General features: G+C 40.1%; 2 protein-coding genes across 2 annotated transcripts in view; one reads left to right on the top strand and one right to left on the bottom strand.

The window, feature by feature from the left end:
* The first annotated feature begins 3,282 nt into the window (after positions 1-3,282).
* LOC131235630 (uncharacterized) lies at positions 3,283-14,555 on the top strand. Its single transcript, XM_058232891.1, has 3 exons — positions 3,283-3,335; positions 12,683-12,755; positions 13,561-14,555. Exons 1-3 carry the CDS (start codon positions 3,298-3,300, stop codon positions 14,311-14,313), a joined length of 864 nt encoding a protein of 287 aa, XP_058088874.1. The 5' UTR covers positions 3,283-3,297; the 3' UTR covers positions 14,314-14,555.
* Positions 14,556-15,585: 1,030 nt separating this feature from the next.
* Positions 15,586-16,450, bottom strand: part of LOC131235629 (phosphoenolpyruvate/phosphate translocator 1, chloroplastic-like) — a 42,207-nt gene continuing 41,342 nt past the window's right edge. Inside the window, exons 8-9 of the mRNA XM_058232890.1 lie at positions 16,173-16,302; positions 15,586-15,943 (exon numbers count right to left, since the gene is read on the bottom strand). Of these exons, the coding sequence (XP_058088873.1) occupies positions 15,873-15,943; positions 16,173-16,302 (201 nt within the window). The 3' untranslated portion in view covers positions 15,586-15,872. The remainder of the gene's footprint in view (positions 15,944-16,172; positions 16,303-16,450) is intronic.

Raw genomic sequence — 16,450 nt, 5'->3', positions numbered from 1 at the left:
CAAATCAATTTTGATTTTGAAAACCACATTTTCATATTTCATATGACGAAAATATTTGTATGCCACCGCTGCCATCGTATGGTGGGCTCTGGGGAAGTAAGAGGTTCTTTTGAAAGGGAACATGGGCTTCACAAAATTCAGACTAAATTCAGACTACTCTTTAGTAGATCTGATTCGTTCGTTTTAATTGTACAATCATTAACCTACTAAAGGGACTCTTCAGTTTTTTATTTAAAGATGTCTATAACCCACAACTACACTAACGTTGTATGTTAATTTTGAATTGTTTCCTTTAGTATGGTCCATTTATAATAAGTTTTGCACTTAACTTGGGTCGATGACATGAAATGATTCAAATGTTGTATGTTAATATGCTTGTGTATTGACCATCTCACACCCTCCCAATATCATATAATTCCTCCTCCAAAAATATCAGCATAGCTTCTCGTCTATAAAACTAAAAATTCCATCCTTTCAAATAGTGGTGTCATTGAGCTAAGTTGGCCCGCCTCAGGCAAGGCTTCGGCTGAAGTATCAAGCCTTATGGTTGAGCTCAGGCTTAAAAATCAAGCTTGTTACAAAATTAGGTCAGGCTTGACTGTAGATATCTGAAAGCCTGTAAGATAGGCTTGGCCTATTAGACTCCAACCTCTCTAGAGCAACCACACCGGTTAGATTGCTTCAACAGTTGATGAGGCCTGCAAAATCCTCAAGGTAAATTATCAATTGATGCTTTTATCTTTTAAATATGACCTTAATTAAATAGTTCCACTCAAAGCCCTAACATTAATTATACCGGATTCATTATCATTTACAACACATATTGTTGGAAGTGTGTGCATTACCCGAGCTTTGTGTGGCCAATTATGGCGCTTATATAAAATATAATTCGTCCATCAGTTTAGACATCTCATTTAACTCAAATGGGCCATATCACATCTAAAACCTCCAAATTCAAACAACATATCTTAAATAAATCTTGGATGAGAATCTTACACACACACACACACACACACACACACACAAGGAAAAGGTACTATGTGCTCGACCTCACGATAAGCTCCTGTGAGGTCGAGCTGTGTGGGCCCCATCGTGATGCGTGTTGACCATCAACACTGTGCATTTGATGGGTCCCCTCTAAATTATGGGATATCCCAAAAATCAGTCGTATACGGAACTCAGGTGGGCCATACCATCTAAAATCATGTGAAGACACCGTTAAAATATATAAAAGCACTTGGTGGGGCCCACCTGAGTTTTGAATGCTACTAAAACTTGGTCTGAACCCTCATCCAAGTGGGCCACACATGATGGATGGGCTGGATTTGCAAACCACATCTCGGTGGGCCCAAAAAATGATTATGAATGTTTTAATGGTGCATGGCCCCTCCCCACTTCTGTATGTGGTGTGGCCCACACAAGTCATGGATTGACTTGATTTTTGAGACCTAGGCCCACGATGGAATGGTGCATCTGACTGATGGGGTAGATGTTCGAAACGCATCACGGTGGGGCCCACACAGCTCGACCTCATGGGACAGACCCGTGAGGTCGAGGGCATAGTACCTTTTCCCATACACACGCACACACACACACACACACGGTAGGTTATGGCATAATGAATGGGTTGGATGGAATATAAAACCAACCAACAGGCTTGGAAAGATTTCCATGATGGACATTTCCATCTCCATCATTTATTGTTTCATGATCCACTTTAGCTTTCAATTAACCTAATTATTACATAAAAGTCTTAAAAAGTAATATCTTAACCGATGAACAAAATGGATGTCACAAATATAGTGTGAAACTTTGGAACTCGGGGGTTGAACCCTATTCTACCTTGGTTTCACCCTTTCATTCTTGAGAAAGGTAGGAGCGGCCTACAATGATGTTTGTAAGAAATTTATCTCTTTTGTCTATTTTGCCCGGTCATGTAACCACATAGGCACATCCAAATGCTTATATTTGAAACCTTTCAACGTCTGCCGTGATGGTTACATGCTATGCATGCTATTTATAAAAGTCATATGATGAATTTTAAATACAAAAATATAATTGGATTCAAGACCTTTGTAGCCCCATGAATGTTTTCATGAATGTTTTCAACAGTGGACATTTAATCAACACTATTTATCGTCATGTAGCTTGCTTAAGTTTTGGATTTGCCTTATCTTTTGGGGCCATGTCGTAATATGATTGAACAAATGGAATGAAAAAGGTGAATTTCTAACAAGACAAGCATGAAAATTCAACTCGCGTCCATCTCATTGGTCCATGGCCAAGGTTGTCACCATTGCTGCATTGAATGCAGTGTATGATGATGTGGTCTAATTAGATTGCAACAAGCAGGATTTTCGTGATTGTAGCAAGCAAAAGATCCCGAATCATTTTACAAACATAACCATGGCCCCACACCTCGCTTCCTCCGTGTGGAGAAAGCGGTTTGGCTGGTGTACCACACAGCTTCAACCTAGTTGGTGTGGCTGCTCCTGCTCGTTCAAAGGAGATCAAAATTACGTGGCTCCAAAATGATGTATTTATCATATCTACACCGTTCATCCATTTGGTGAGATCATTTTAGATTTCGATTCAAAAATAAGTAATTTTCAAAGCTTAAGTGAACCACACCATAAATAGCAGTGGGGACAATGATTTTAACCGTTAAAAATTATAGGGCCCACCGTAACGTTTACTTTACATCCAATCTATTCATAAGATCACACGGACTGAATGAGAAAAAAACAGATATCATATTGATCCAAAATGTCTGTGAACCCAGAAGGGTTTCATTGGCAGGCTTTCAATCCTCCACTGTTTTTTAAAGTGTCGTCCACTTGAATTTTGGATCTGTCTTATTTTTCGGTTCAAACATTAGGACGAGCTCACCAAGCGGACGGACGGTTTGGATATAACTCATACCTCATGAGGGGACCACAGGACTTGGTGACGTCAACACACAGCCAAACCGCTTCCCCAGCTGGCTATCCCCTCACTCTCTCTTCAGAACCGTCCCAAATAAACAAAGGAAGAGAAAGAAAGGGAGAAGAAGAAGAGGGGAAGCGAGCTTCATATTTCAGAAACCCTAGGTTGTTCCTGCAAGAAATCCTTCTCCTTCTCTTGAAATCGCCGGATTCTCATTCTCCAAACCCACATACGTCTCTCTCCACCGTCCATCTGATGGGCCGTACCTGCGATCGGTCACAGTTCAAAAGGCACAAAGGTGCGTTTGCCCCTCTTCCCCTCTTTTTGAAAAATTAGAACGTTGGATTGTAAGTGATTTCTCAACCCAGCCCCATGAAGTTCCCTGGCGGTTTTGCCTGTGACTTTTACAGGTGAATTTCTCCCCCCTTACAGGCATCCAAATGACCCCTTAGATATTCTCATACGTGTGATTTTGGGGGCATGGCCCATCGAGGGTTTTGCACAGTTATTATTCTTTTGACAGGTGGTGTCCATGCTTCGTTAATCCAGGCTGTTGTTCTGTTATGGACCACCGCAAATGGAATATGACCCAAAAATCTCTGAGATTGGATCCTAGCCAGTGACTTGTAGCCGCACAATTGAGTGCTGCTAATGCCTGTTTGTTAACGCTGAATTTTTGTACTTAAAGCAGAATTTGGAAAATATTCCATGTTTAGTGGTGTTTCGTAACGCGGAAGAAGGAAAGCACTCCACCATTTTATGCCGAAATTTTTCCGTGATAGGAGTCTAGCTTAATGGGGAATCAAGAATGCCCTCCATGATTTTTTATTTATTTTTTAATCCAAAATTGTCCTTTGCTACAAAGATTTTCTCCCTTGCATTATACACATCCCAACTTTTAACATGGGGCACTTCTCTGAGCCCACCATGATTTATGTGTTAGATCCACACCGTCTATCAACTTTTCTATATCATTCTAATGCATGATCCGAACAAAGATGCACATCCAAAGCTCAAGTCAACCACACCACATAAAGTAGTGGGACACGAACGACTACTGTTAAAACCTTCCTGTTGTCCACCGTGAAGCTTATTTGCCATCAAATCTCTTTATAATGTCACATAGACCTGGATGAAGGAAAAACACAAAAATCAGCTTGATCAGAGCCTTATGGCCCCAAGAAGTTTTCAATGATAGGCACCCAATTCCCACAATTTCTTGTAGTGTGGCTCACTTAAGCCTTAGATTTGCCTTATTTTTTGTCTTAATTTCTAAAATAATATGAAAAAATGAATGGACGGTATGGATAAAACATATATATCATGGTAGGCCCCACAAAGCCCTTAATTGTCCATATTTAGGTAGATCTTGGTGGGGCAGTACGCAATCCCCTTCCAGATTTGGGGTGCGAGTTATGTGCAAATGCCTTTCGCAGGAAGTTCTTGCACTGGAATCTTAAGTGGAGCCCACCGTTATGTTTGTGATAAATCTAATCTGTCCATCCGTGTTTTGAGATCATTTTAGGACTTGAGACAAAAAATGAGGAGGATGTCAGGCTTAAGTGGGCTGCAATAAAGGAAAAGGTGGGTTGTAAAATTCCTATCGTTAAAGTTAGGGATTCAATCACAATTGTTTCATATGGGTAAATGTGTCAAATTAATATATTTCAAACATTTTAGACATTAGTTAACAAACAAGTTATTCTAAATTCACTATTAGTTTTCCGACTTCAGATTCATATTTCAGATTCAGACTTCGGATTTCAGATTTAACAAACGGGCCCAAGTGTTCATTCCATGCATTCAACATTCACACAGCCAATGTGGAACATGTGTGCCAGATCTAAGTTGATCATCAGGCAGGCTCCACCATGTTTTTTGCTCTAGGCCAAAATCAGCCCAGTCCATTCATGATGGGGATGGGCCACACAATTAAGAGGAAAAATGGATGGTCTAGATAAATTGACAAACAGTCCATGCTCAACTACATATGTGTGGAGTGGGTGAAGGGACCAGCCTTAACTTTTCGGCCTGGGGAACTACATGGTGGGACCCGCCTGATAGTGGCTTGGATCTTCCAAACATGTTCCGAATTTTCACATGTGAGCCTTAGGAGTTTTACTTATAGGGCTTGTTTAGGAGCTTGTAAATGGAGGTAAATGAGAAATGGACTTAAGAGGTAAATGAATTGGGAGTAAATGGCTTACTCAATTGTGTTTGGATGGGAATAAATGAAATCCATTTGAAATCCAAATATTCTATTTGGATGGGAGTAAATGGGAGGAATTGGAATGCATTGGAATGTTTTTAATATATTCACAAGAACATATGTGATATCTCAAATCAGATTTAATATCCCAAATTAGTGTAAATATGTGATATTTAACATGATGATTGTAATAAACCCATTGAAATATACACTTTAGCCAAAAATGAGGAAATTTTGAGCCTCGGGTGGGCCACAAACATAAGGATCACAAACAAGTCACTTGCTAACGTTTTTTAACCATCCATTTAGATGGCCAACCATTGGAAGGTTTGAATTATTCTATTGGTGTGATTTTAGTGATGTAACCGATAATTGGATTGTTTTGTTGTATCATTAGCATGCCACATGTATGGTGGACATGTGCGTAGTGGCACCTTTGTTTATTTGTGCAATTCTCCAAGGGAGCTCAAAAAAGCAGTTCACCCCATTTACTTTCAAATCCCCTCCTAGAGAGAGGATTTCATTTACAGGCCCGTTTTCTCCCATCTCATTTCATTTCCTTGCATTTACTTCCATCCAAACACACCTCAAATGGTATTTACCTCCATTTACTCCCATCCAAACAACCCTAGCATTATGCTTCCCAATCTTTTCCTAGGAGTCATGATCACATATGTTCAAATGCATGGCAATTACTATACATGGGAGCTATGTGGGACCCACCATGATGCACCATGATTGCCATCCAACCCGTCCATTAGATGTGCCCCTTGTGCTCCCATTTATAGGCCCATTTACTCCCATTTCATTTCAACATTGAGGCCTTAATGTATGTATCAAATCCAAAAAGATTATCGTTGCTCTTGTTGGCTTTTTTTTTTTTTTAATTATTATTTTTTTAATTTTAAATTTAAATGTCTGATCTTTTTGACTTGTGTCCAGTGTTGGTTTGTTATATGACTTCTCCTCCCACGACCTTCATTGTAGGTTTGATTGGTTGTAATCCAAATTTGGCCTGTTGTTTCATTGGTCAGATATTTGTTTTAGAAACAGTCTTGGGTTTTATGTGGAATGCCGCCAATTGCTTCATTGCTTGCATTTGGCATGCATATAGGTTAGATTGATATCTACACTGACTGCAATTGGATCTCAATCAAGGGGAATTATAGCGTCCTCCCCAACAGCCAAAGGTAGATTTCGCTAACACACTGGACTTCTTACTTGCGGAACTCATGGTTCACTAATCCAAACATGGCCTAGAACATCAATATCATGCGTAGGAATGACAATGTAGCTGCAATACTTGTCTTCATTGCTAACTGGGTCATATTGCATTGAGTTTTTATAAAATGATTTTCTTTTTCATAGATTGACACCCAAGCAAACACTGTCATCCAAACAATATTTCCAAATAAAAATCATCTGCAGAAACTGATTTTTCCAGGAATTCTATTCCACAATTTCTGTTCCCAGAAAATGATTTCTAGACTGTCATCCAATCAGGGCCTTACAGTATCTCCACCTGGGATTTTTTTATTTTTTATTTTGTCATGGACCATAAATAGTGGGGCCATCATATAAATTGCTTGGGTTACTAAACAATGGGCCTCACCTGTATGAACTAAAATTGTGAACAATATTGGACAATTTTTTGGCCAAGCATTGTATAACTTCTGGTGGAACTTTTTCCATGGGGAGATGTGTCCTGCCCAGATGATGTCATCTGGTTAGCCCCTTGGATAGGGAACATAAGTAGGCAAAGGCAGGGATTATCTCTCTTCCCTTGCCTTGGATAATCAACCAGATAATTTCTCACCAACATCTGCACCCCAGCCATGGAAGGCTACCGGATTTATTACTTTCTCTCTCTCTAAACAAACAAATAAATAATGATTTTGTAGTTTTCTCTTATTGAGTAGTTTCTTTAGGAAATTCAGGGTAGAATTGAATCTCAGATATTGTTTTTCTTTTTATCATTGCTGCCTGAAGGCTCTTTTAAACGTTATTCCTTCATGTTGTTTAATGCGATATTAGAGTGGGTGTTTGGCTGCCCTTGATTTGTGTATTATCCAAATTTCTTCCAAAGACATTTACTAATCGATTGGTGAATGATTTTGTTGCTCGAACTTGTGCCCTTTCTCTAAAGGGGAACAATTGGTTTTGGATGCATTTGCATCATATCATCTAATGATCCTCTGACAATCCAGTTGGTGATCTAGACCATTGATCAGATAAGCCCCATTGTCGATAGGATGCCCCAAAAAATCTTCCAAATTGGATGATTCTAACCCTTTGATAAATGGCCCAAAAAATGCCAATTAAGAAAAAAAATACACTAATAGTCCAAGCATTTGATGGGTAGGATTTTCAAGTCAAAAGACTTTGGGTCATCATGGTGCAACCCGGTTATCAAGTCAACGAGATCTCAATGCCTGAATTGCAAAGAAATGGACAAGAGCACACCAACAAGCAAATAAAGATCTGGTTGACAATTTGTGGAAAATCGTTGCCTGCTTTGAATCAGTCTTGGGACTGAAGGTGAATTCCTCGAAATGTGAAATGTTTGGCATTCATATGTCGGTCGAGGATGTTCAAGCATGGATATATTTATTTGACTACAAAGCGGGAATTTCCCCCTCTACGTATCTAGGGTTGCCTTTATGTATAGGCAAGCTGGCTAAGCATCTATGGGACCTAGTTATAGAACGCATTGAAAGGAAACTCTCATCTTGAAAGAGTCAGCATCTATCCTCGAGAGGTTGTTTGACGTTGATTAAAGTGGCATTCTCCAACATGCCACTATACTTCATGTCGCTATACAAGTGCCCAAAATCGTTGTATGAGAAGCTTGAAAAACTCGGATGCAATTTCCTATGGAGGGGGAAAGAGTAGAGGAAAATTTTTCATCTCTTGAGATGAAACAAGGTGTGCAAGCCTTTATTCGGAGGGGGGCTTCCCCTTGGGTAAGTGGTTATGGCGGTTCACAGTGGAGGATAAAAACCTATGGAGGGAGGTATTTGCGAGGAAATACGGGACCGGTTTGCGGGGATGGTGGGCAATGCTGTCATATGCAATTGCAGAAGCGATTATGCGATCGCATAATCACATATCATGGCTCAGATCGCATATGCAATGGTCGCATATTCCATGCAGGAAGTATGCCATGTCATAATGGCCAACAGTCAAGTTTCTTGTAGATTGTAATAAGTTGTAAGTTGTATTGTATGCATCAACTCATCAAGATTCAAGTTATGGATACAATTTTTATCTTTGTAGTTTTCAATAATTAATTCTTTCTTAGTATAACTTGTTGATTATTTAAATTTGTTTTGTTATATATAATATAACATAACTCAACATATAGATGGCCTAACAGTCAAACTACAATGAAATAGGTAAATAAACCCAATCCAATCTCTTCTAGTAATTATACATAGTTTTTCTTAAATTTTTAGATTTTTTCTATTTTTTTTACCATTTTTTTTATTTTTAAAAAAGGGCCATCAGCCTGACCGATTGCTTATGCGATTATGTGATGGCATAAGTGATCAGCCTAGGCTGATGGCTTATGCGATTTTATGCGATTTGACAACATCGATGGTGGATTAAAGACTCCTTGAGGTATAAAGTCTCAAGATTGTGGAAAGCTATTTTGTCTATGACGGTGAAGTTCAGGCAAGGCATTTCCTTCATGGTGGGAGACAACTCCTAAATTCGGTTTTAGGAAGACTTATGGCTTGGTGACTGTCTGCTCAAGGAGACTTTCCCTTCGTTGGTGGCCCTGGCCCCAGACATTAACATCCTAATTGCCACTTGCTTTGAGAAGAGGGGAGATGATGTCATTTGGGCTCCCCCTTGCCGTAGAGGCCTCTCAGATGAGGAATTGGGGCCATTATATATTTTTTGGGAGAGGCTTATGTATGTATCTTTTGGAGAGTCCAAGGAAGACTAGGTGGCTTGGACCGGGCACAATTCAGGGAGGCACTCCATCAGGTCTTTCTATAGCTCCCTTACTTCCCATGCTGGGAATTCTGGACACTATTATTAGTTTTGGAAGTATGGAGCTCCCCCAAAGGTTGCGTGGTTGGCGTGTAGGAACATGGTATTAACCATGAATGATCTCTGCAAGAGGGGCTCCATGCTCCCAAATGTTTGTATTATGTCCTTGAGAGATGCCAAGTCGGTCGATCACCTATTTTGGCACTGCCCTTTTGCGAAGAAGATTTGGGATAGTCTTCTTACCACCCTTAATGTCATGTGGGTGATGCCAGATTTGCTTCCCTCTTTCTTGGTGTCAGTGGGTGATCATGCGATTGGCAGGAATGCCGGCTCTGTGGGCCATTTTGGGAGAAAGAAACCTGCGTTTTTTCGAGAATAGAACGGAATTGGATGATTGGATTTTTCGTAAGGTGATACGTTGGGTGGTTGAGTGGGTTTTTCGGGTTCAAGGAATTGGATGCTTGTGTCATCATAGCCCTATAGGGGTTGTAATTCTCTTGTTATTTTTCTTTCTTTCGTATTCTTTTCCGCCTTTTGTGTGGCTTTCTAATAAAATCAGTTACCTTTTACAAAAAAGAGTACACCCACAAGAATATTAGAGAAAGAGGGAGATAATTTTATTGATATCAAACTTCTTCTCTTACAATCATTTTTGTCATGTGCGATCGCATGTGCCATTTTTTTTTTCCCCAGAAGGATCACATATGCCATGATGGCATATGCAATCAGGATTCAGGATAGTATGTGATGGCATACTTTTTTGTGCAATAAGTATGTGACCGCACATGCGAGTATGCAATAGCATACTACATGTGCGATCGTATATAGGTCCCAACGGTAAAAAAATGATCGTTGAATCCATGTATCCAAACATCATATGTGTGTATAGTAGCCTATGTTAGTATGTTTATTTTTTATATTTTAAATTTACAAGTCAACAAGTTCAAACTTGTAACCTTGTAATTTGTGCTTCTTTTTTTTTTTGGTAAATTGTATTTGCAAATTAAGTTATAACTCGTAGCTTATAAATTGTTCAAGTTATCAAGTTATCATTTATCAATAAAATTTCTATGTTCGAAGTTTTTTTTTTTAATAATTAATTATCTCTTAATGTAACTTGTTGATTGTTCTGTTAAATTTTATGTAAATACAATATAAGTAATTAAATATAAAACTTAATTTATGGATGGTCTGATAGTCTCAAATACTCAAACTACAATGAAATAGGTAAAAGAATCCAATCCAATCACTCGTAGTAAGTAGGCATAGTTTTTCCTAATTTTTTAGTTTTTTTTCTTTCATTTTTTTTTTTCGAAATTTCCCATTTTTTATTTTTTATTTTAAAAAAAAGAAAACAAGAAAACGAAAAGTAGCTAGAGCAATATGCGATGGCGTATGCGAACAGCATTTGCTAGTTGCATATGATGGCATATGCGATTTGATAACATTACTTAAGAAAAACTCACACTTAGAAAAATTATGCGATTTGATAACATTACTTACAATACTTCAAGAAAAACTCACACTTCGAAAAATATTGAAATTGACTACTTCCTACACCACCCCCTTTTTTATACTCTTAAGTGAATCTCTAATGAGAATCTCTCCAACTAAGAGATTGATTTCAAATCAATCATAGCTGACTTCAGATCAATCTAATCTGTCTAAGATGGTAAAAGCCTAACAATAGTAAAAGCAAAGAAATGGACAAGAGTACACTCACAAGAATATTAGAGAAATTGGCATTGGGAAAGTTAAAAGATTGTTGTGGACTTGCTTGCAATTTGGTGGGCTGTTTGGGAAGAAAGAAATGCAAGATATTTCAGGAATGATAGAAAGTCGGTAGAGGGAACCTCCCAAAGGGCAAGACTCTTTGTCATTGAATGGGCTTCTTGTGTGCCTAGGCTTTGAGGATGTAATTTTGATTTTCTTGGGATGTAATCGGGTCGCCTTCTTGGCATCATCCCTACTTTGCTGTTTTTCCGTGTCTTGTAATTGTTGTTTCTTTTTTGTTTTCAATAAAGTTTTCATTTTATCTCAGGAAAAAAAAAAAGAAAAAAAAGAAGCTAATATAGAAAATCCTAATTACATCTCTAAATCAGCCTCATATCTTCAATCACACACCCCTCATATTTTTAATCACATCTTGAAATCAACCCTCATATCTTCCAAAACTAGTAAATTGCAATCCTTGAGTTAAGCTCCGAAATCAATAAATAAATAGTCCAAAAATCAGCACATGTTGGGTGCTACGGTGGACTGTGGGCCTACATTATTGTTAGGCCTAGGTGGGCCATGGGTTTGCATCACATCATGCCTTATCTATGATGAGGCCCATCTAATCAACAATTTGAATCATTCAACTATGGGCCCACCTGCATAAACAGGGTGCATCAACACCCAATAATTCATCTGCTCTATAAACAATAGGAGGTTCCTTGCTTCAATATTATTACTTACTACTTAGAGCTTGTTTGGCGTTGCTTCTAGCAACTGCAGAATTGATTCTCAAGAAAAAAAAATAAATCTCTGGAATGGTTTTTTGAGAATTGCATTTGTGAAAAAAGGTCTTTGGTAAACATGCATAAAACAAATTTCCCACGAATATTTCAATGGTGAGTGTTGAATCCCAATTGTTTCCTGTGGTGTGTGTGGCCACTAAGTTGTGGATCTACCTCATTTTTGGAGTCATTCCCTAACATGATATAGTGAAATGGATGGACAGAGTGGACGTCACACAGTCATCGTAGTGGGTCCAACAGCGCTGCAGGCGGAGATTATAGGAAAGTTGCGTTCGTTCAGCTTACCTAGAGATGAGATTTGTTGAGCCCGCGCGTGTGCAATACAACTCATGTACGGGCCATGCTTGCCATCATGGCACGTGGATCTGAGATCCAATCCATTCACTAGAAAGACACCCTTTATTGATGACCTGGCACGGGAATTAGGTTGATCCACTGGTCAGGTGTTCTACAGTTATGCAAAACAAATGTGTGGCTCTAAAACACTTGGCTGAGGTTTTCTAAACCATCGACCTGTTTCCAATATTAGGGCACACCTTCTGAGTGGACCAGATTAATTTTAGGGAAAACATGGTGAGACCAACCAGTGGATATATTTCATCTTAAACCTATGTGCCACGATAACACGTGTGGTGGTGTACGGCTCTTCACTCGTGTGCAATTAACAAACCTTTCAACAAGGGAAAGAGATCGTGGATTTTATGAGTGCTTTTTTGCAAGTTTGTAGAAGTGGAAATGTTTGTAGGAAACAGGGGGCTTAGGCACTGGAGAAAAACACAAATTTGAAAAAAAAAACAAAAAAAAAAACAAGATCTTTTCTAAAATTGATTAGTTAAGTGGCTAACCAAACACATTTGAGCTTTAAAAAGTGGTTTTCAGAATCAAAATAATAATTTTAAAAAACTGTTTTTTGAGCAAAGCCAAACAAGTGCTTAGGCATTTACTGTACTGCATAATTTTGATTTTCTGCTTCTTTTTTTTAAATGCTTAGGTATTATTAATGTTGTAGTATCACCATGAACCACAGTATAGAAGTGGAGTCAACCTCTTCTATGCCCTCTGGTGGAACTAAAGAAAGAGAGGAGCAGAATAAGATGCCGGTAAGTTACAAAATGCATCACATTTCCATATGATTTTTTTCCTCATTGATGATTTCTTTGATGAAGCTGATGGTTGTAGATCAAGATTAACTGTCTGCTAATTTTGGCGGTTGCAAGTTTAGAACATTCTTTCTATAATAATTGTTTCTCCTTTTGGATAAACTCATGTCTGGCATGTTGTCATGAGGAAATATGCAGTGCTCTGTTGATTTGATTTGCTGCCATTCAAGCCAGCAATAGGGTGGACCCCACTTTTGGTGATCCAAACCCTTTCATCTTTTGGGCGTCAGCATAGATGTGCATTATTGCAAAAGTACTCCCCCATTGGACAACCCTAGCAATCCAGTGGCTGGGTTTGCAAATCGATGGCAGATGGGAAGGTATGGCAACCTGCCTATGTGCAATTGGAAAATATGCACTGATCTTATCTCAGGGATTGTTCACTGATGGGGGGGCCCACCTGATAAACATTCATAATCACTTCAAAATGAGCATCGCATGTATAGGACTGGCCATGGTTTTAAGACTTGGAGACTCAGAATATCTCGTCTGGTCTCGAGTCGAGTTGCAACTTGCCTGAGTTCGTGGTGAATTGGCCTGACTCAGCCAAGTTGAGGGTGAGTCAGTGTCAAACTGGATGGAGTTTTACCGAGTCTGAGTCTTAAAATCATGATGCCGGCCCAAACAAGAATGCCTATAAATCTGGGTCAGTCATCACATATTAACTCTACTCTAATTTTTGTGCTTCTATACACGAGTTGGTATCGGTTTTATCCGCAATTTGTATATTTTTCTGTTGTTCCAGCAGCTTCCGTCTAAGATCCCTTCCAGGATTGCCCAAATCCGCCTTGTCAGTCGCCATCCCGAGGTTTACGAGCCGTGCGATGATTCATTTGCACTGGTTGATGCACTACTAGCTGATCGGGCAAACCTGTTGGAGCACCAGCCGAGGTTGTGTTTGGAAGTGGGTTGTGGGAGTGGCTATGTAATCACATCACTCGCCATCATGCTCGGCCAAGAAGGCAGTGGGTCCCACTTCTTCGCAACTGACATTAACCCGCATGCGGTGCAAGTGACCCACGAGACTTTATGGGCCCATGGGGTCCATGCTGAGGTGATCTGCACAGACATCGCATCAGGACTTGGGAAGCGCTTGGCAGGGATGGTAGATGTGGTGGTTGTGAACCCTCCTTACGTGCCTACTCCTGAAGAAGAAGTTGGTTGTGACGGGATCACTGCTGCTTGGGCAGGTGGGGAGGATGGGCGCACTGTCATTGACAGGATCCTACCCATCGTTGATGAGCTCTTGTCAGGTAAGGGCTGGCTGTATATGGTCACGCTCACGGCCAATAACCCTTCGCAGATTTGCCGTGTAATGAGAGAACGGGGCTACGCATCTCGAATCGTCGTGCAGAGGTCAACAGAGGAAGAGAGTCTCCATGTTATCAAGTTTTGGAGGGATGCTGATCTGGAAGCAAAGGAGGGGAACTCAAACAGAACAGTTCCTGCGGGCACGGATTCATGGCTGTCGCAATTTCCCCGTCTGTCGTTCTGGTAGAACAACAACAGCAACCACAGCTGAATGAAATGGGATTTGGAAAACAAACATTCTGATTGATTGCATCTCTGTTGGTGCTTGATCTGATTTATTGTGCAGTTATTCTTTCCCCAGATAGTCAAATTGGGGGGGTGCTGTTTTGCGCCCATGACGGTGGCTTTGATCACATCTGACTTGGGTTCGTATGCTTATCTTGTTTCTGCTTTGGCATTCAATTCAAATATCATATAGGCCTTTTGTCAGCAATTTTGCAATTACTTGGAAATATCAAAATTAGCCATACAGCCCCATTAATGGAGAACATGACTCTCAGGTAAGAGATGCTTGTCATACATTCTTCACATCTAACTGAAATCAAACAGCTAGTTTTAGCAGATGGGTAATGAGAAATTGGCCCACTCGAGAGGGGACTAAGAGTTTAAAAGTTCCATGAAGATCTAGTGGGGCCCACTAAATCAAACTCTATCTTATGATAGGACACCACCTGAGGTGTTTACCACTAATAGGATGTTTTCACGTTAATCTAACCTCAAAGATAACCTAAACCGCCAAATGGTTTGTTGGTGGTAAGTAGTAAAATACTATTCTATAACAAAAGTTTGCTAACCCCACGCACACCCTCTCTACACACACTTCCACCTGCACCGCAAGTGCCAACCGGGGAAGCATGTGGGACAGCTGAGCGTGTTCAAGGTGGCCCCACCATGAAGATGACCACACAGAAATGAAGCTGATCCACTCATCCAGTGGTCCCTTTCATTCTTTGTGAATTTTGGTGGTTAGTACATGGGAAATGCTAACTCATTTGGAAGGGACTGTGAGATGAGTGTTGCATGGTTTACTCTTGGGGGAAGCACTTGAGGGGCAAGATCTTAGGTCGGCCTTGAAGTAGGTAGTCATGGGTGCCTTGAGATGTTTGATTCATTTCTGAGCCATTGCAGCTACCTTGAGATGGTTGACTTGTTTGGATGATCATTCACTTTTGAGACTGGATCCATTGCACATGAGTGCCAATACTCATGAAACGCATATACCGCATAAGAGCCGTGAAATGGCACTCCCTCGATCAATCCTATCCAGTCAAAATCATGGGCTGCTTTATTGAGTGTGCCATGGTAAAAAGTTGCAGGGCCTTTGCTCTACACTTCTTTTGATTATTTGGATGAGGAATTATAGGTCCCTGCTGATGGTTTCATGATACAAATCGTTGATATAATAGGTCACAATGCCTACAAATCAAACGGTTCATTTGTACTGGGGCACACCAGATCATCCCTGAACTTAATCTTTTTTTAAGGAATCTGGATCCTTTGCTTGCCACAAACAGGAAAAACCTGTTTGTTGCAATGTGATTGGGCCACATTTGGATTCTTTTTTTAAGAAATCTAAGAAGTGGGAAGGACTGAAGAGGAGGAGAAGCTTTCTTTCTAATTAATTCCTTATCATTCATCTATGTGAATTCCTGGACACTGAGAAATCTCATCCCTGGGAAGAAAATTCACAGATACATTCCCACAGGAAATGCTGGCTGTCTGTATGTCTTTTGCCAAACGGGTAACTCATGCCTTCTTTGGCTTTATCCGCTTCACCCTCGAATACATGAAGACTCCGGCAAGTGCTATACCTGTCCCTGAAATGAAAGGCAGCCATTGATTTCAGAAACCAATCAGAAACGGGACAAGGAACAAACTAAGCCATTGACAATTCCATTTGAGGGTATTGGAATACTTGGGTGCGTTTGCCTGTCACTTGCAATTCAGGATGGAAAAAAACATGCAGATTCCATTTTCTATGCCACCCCAAATGCGTGACGGAGACAATCTGGTTTTTGGGTCATCATAGAGGTAATGGGAATTTACCGACAGCATTGATTGGGGAGACTGGGGTCCCGAAGAAGAGAACTGAGGCCACGATGACAACCACCCGCTTCACGCAATTGCCGACGGAGTGGGTAACCGTCGAGACCCTGGCCAATATCATATACGAAAGCTGCCAATATGGAACTATAGAATCAGCATTGTAAGAAGGGATATAGACATGTTTGACGACTCAAACATTGCAACTGGCAGACATTTCACGTCGGCGCGTGCGCATGCAAGAAGCAAAGTCCATGATTGTGTTTGCTTAGTAAGGTTAT

The sequence above is a fragment of the Magnolia sinica genome, chromosome 19 (assembly GCF_029962835.1).
Source record: "Magnolia sinica isolate HGM2019 chromosome 19, MsV1, whole genome shotgun sequence".
Lineage (NCBI taxonomy): Eukaryota > Viridiplantae > Streptophyta > Magnoliopsida > Magnoliales > Magnoliaceae > Magnolia > Magnolia sinica.
Note: the sequence above shows the minus strand (reverse complement) of the source record. Positions and strands in the feature narration are given on the sequence as shown.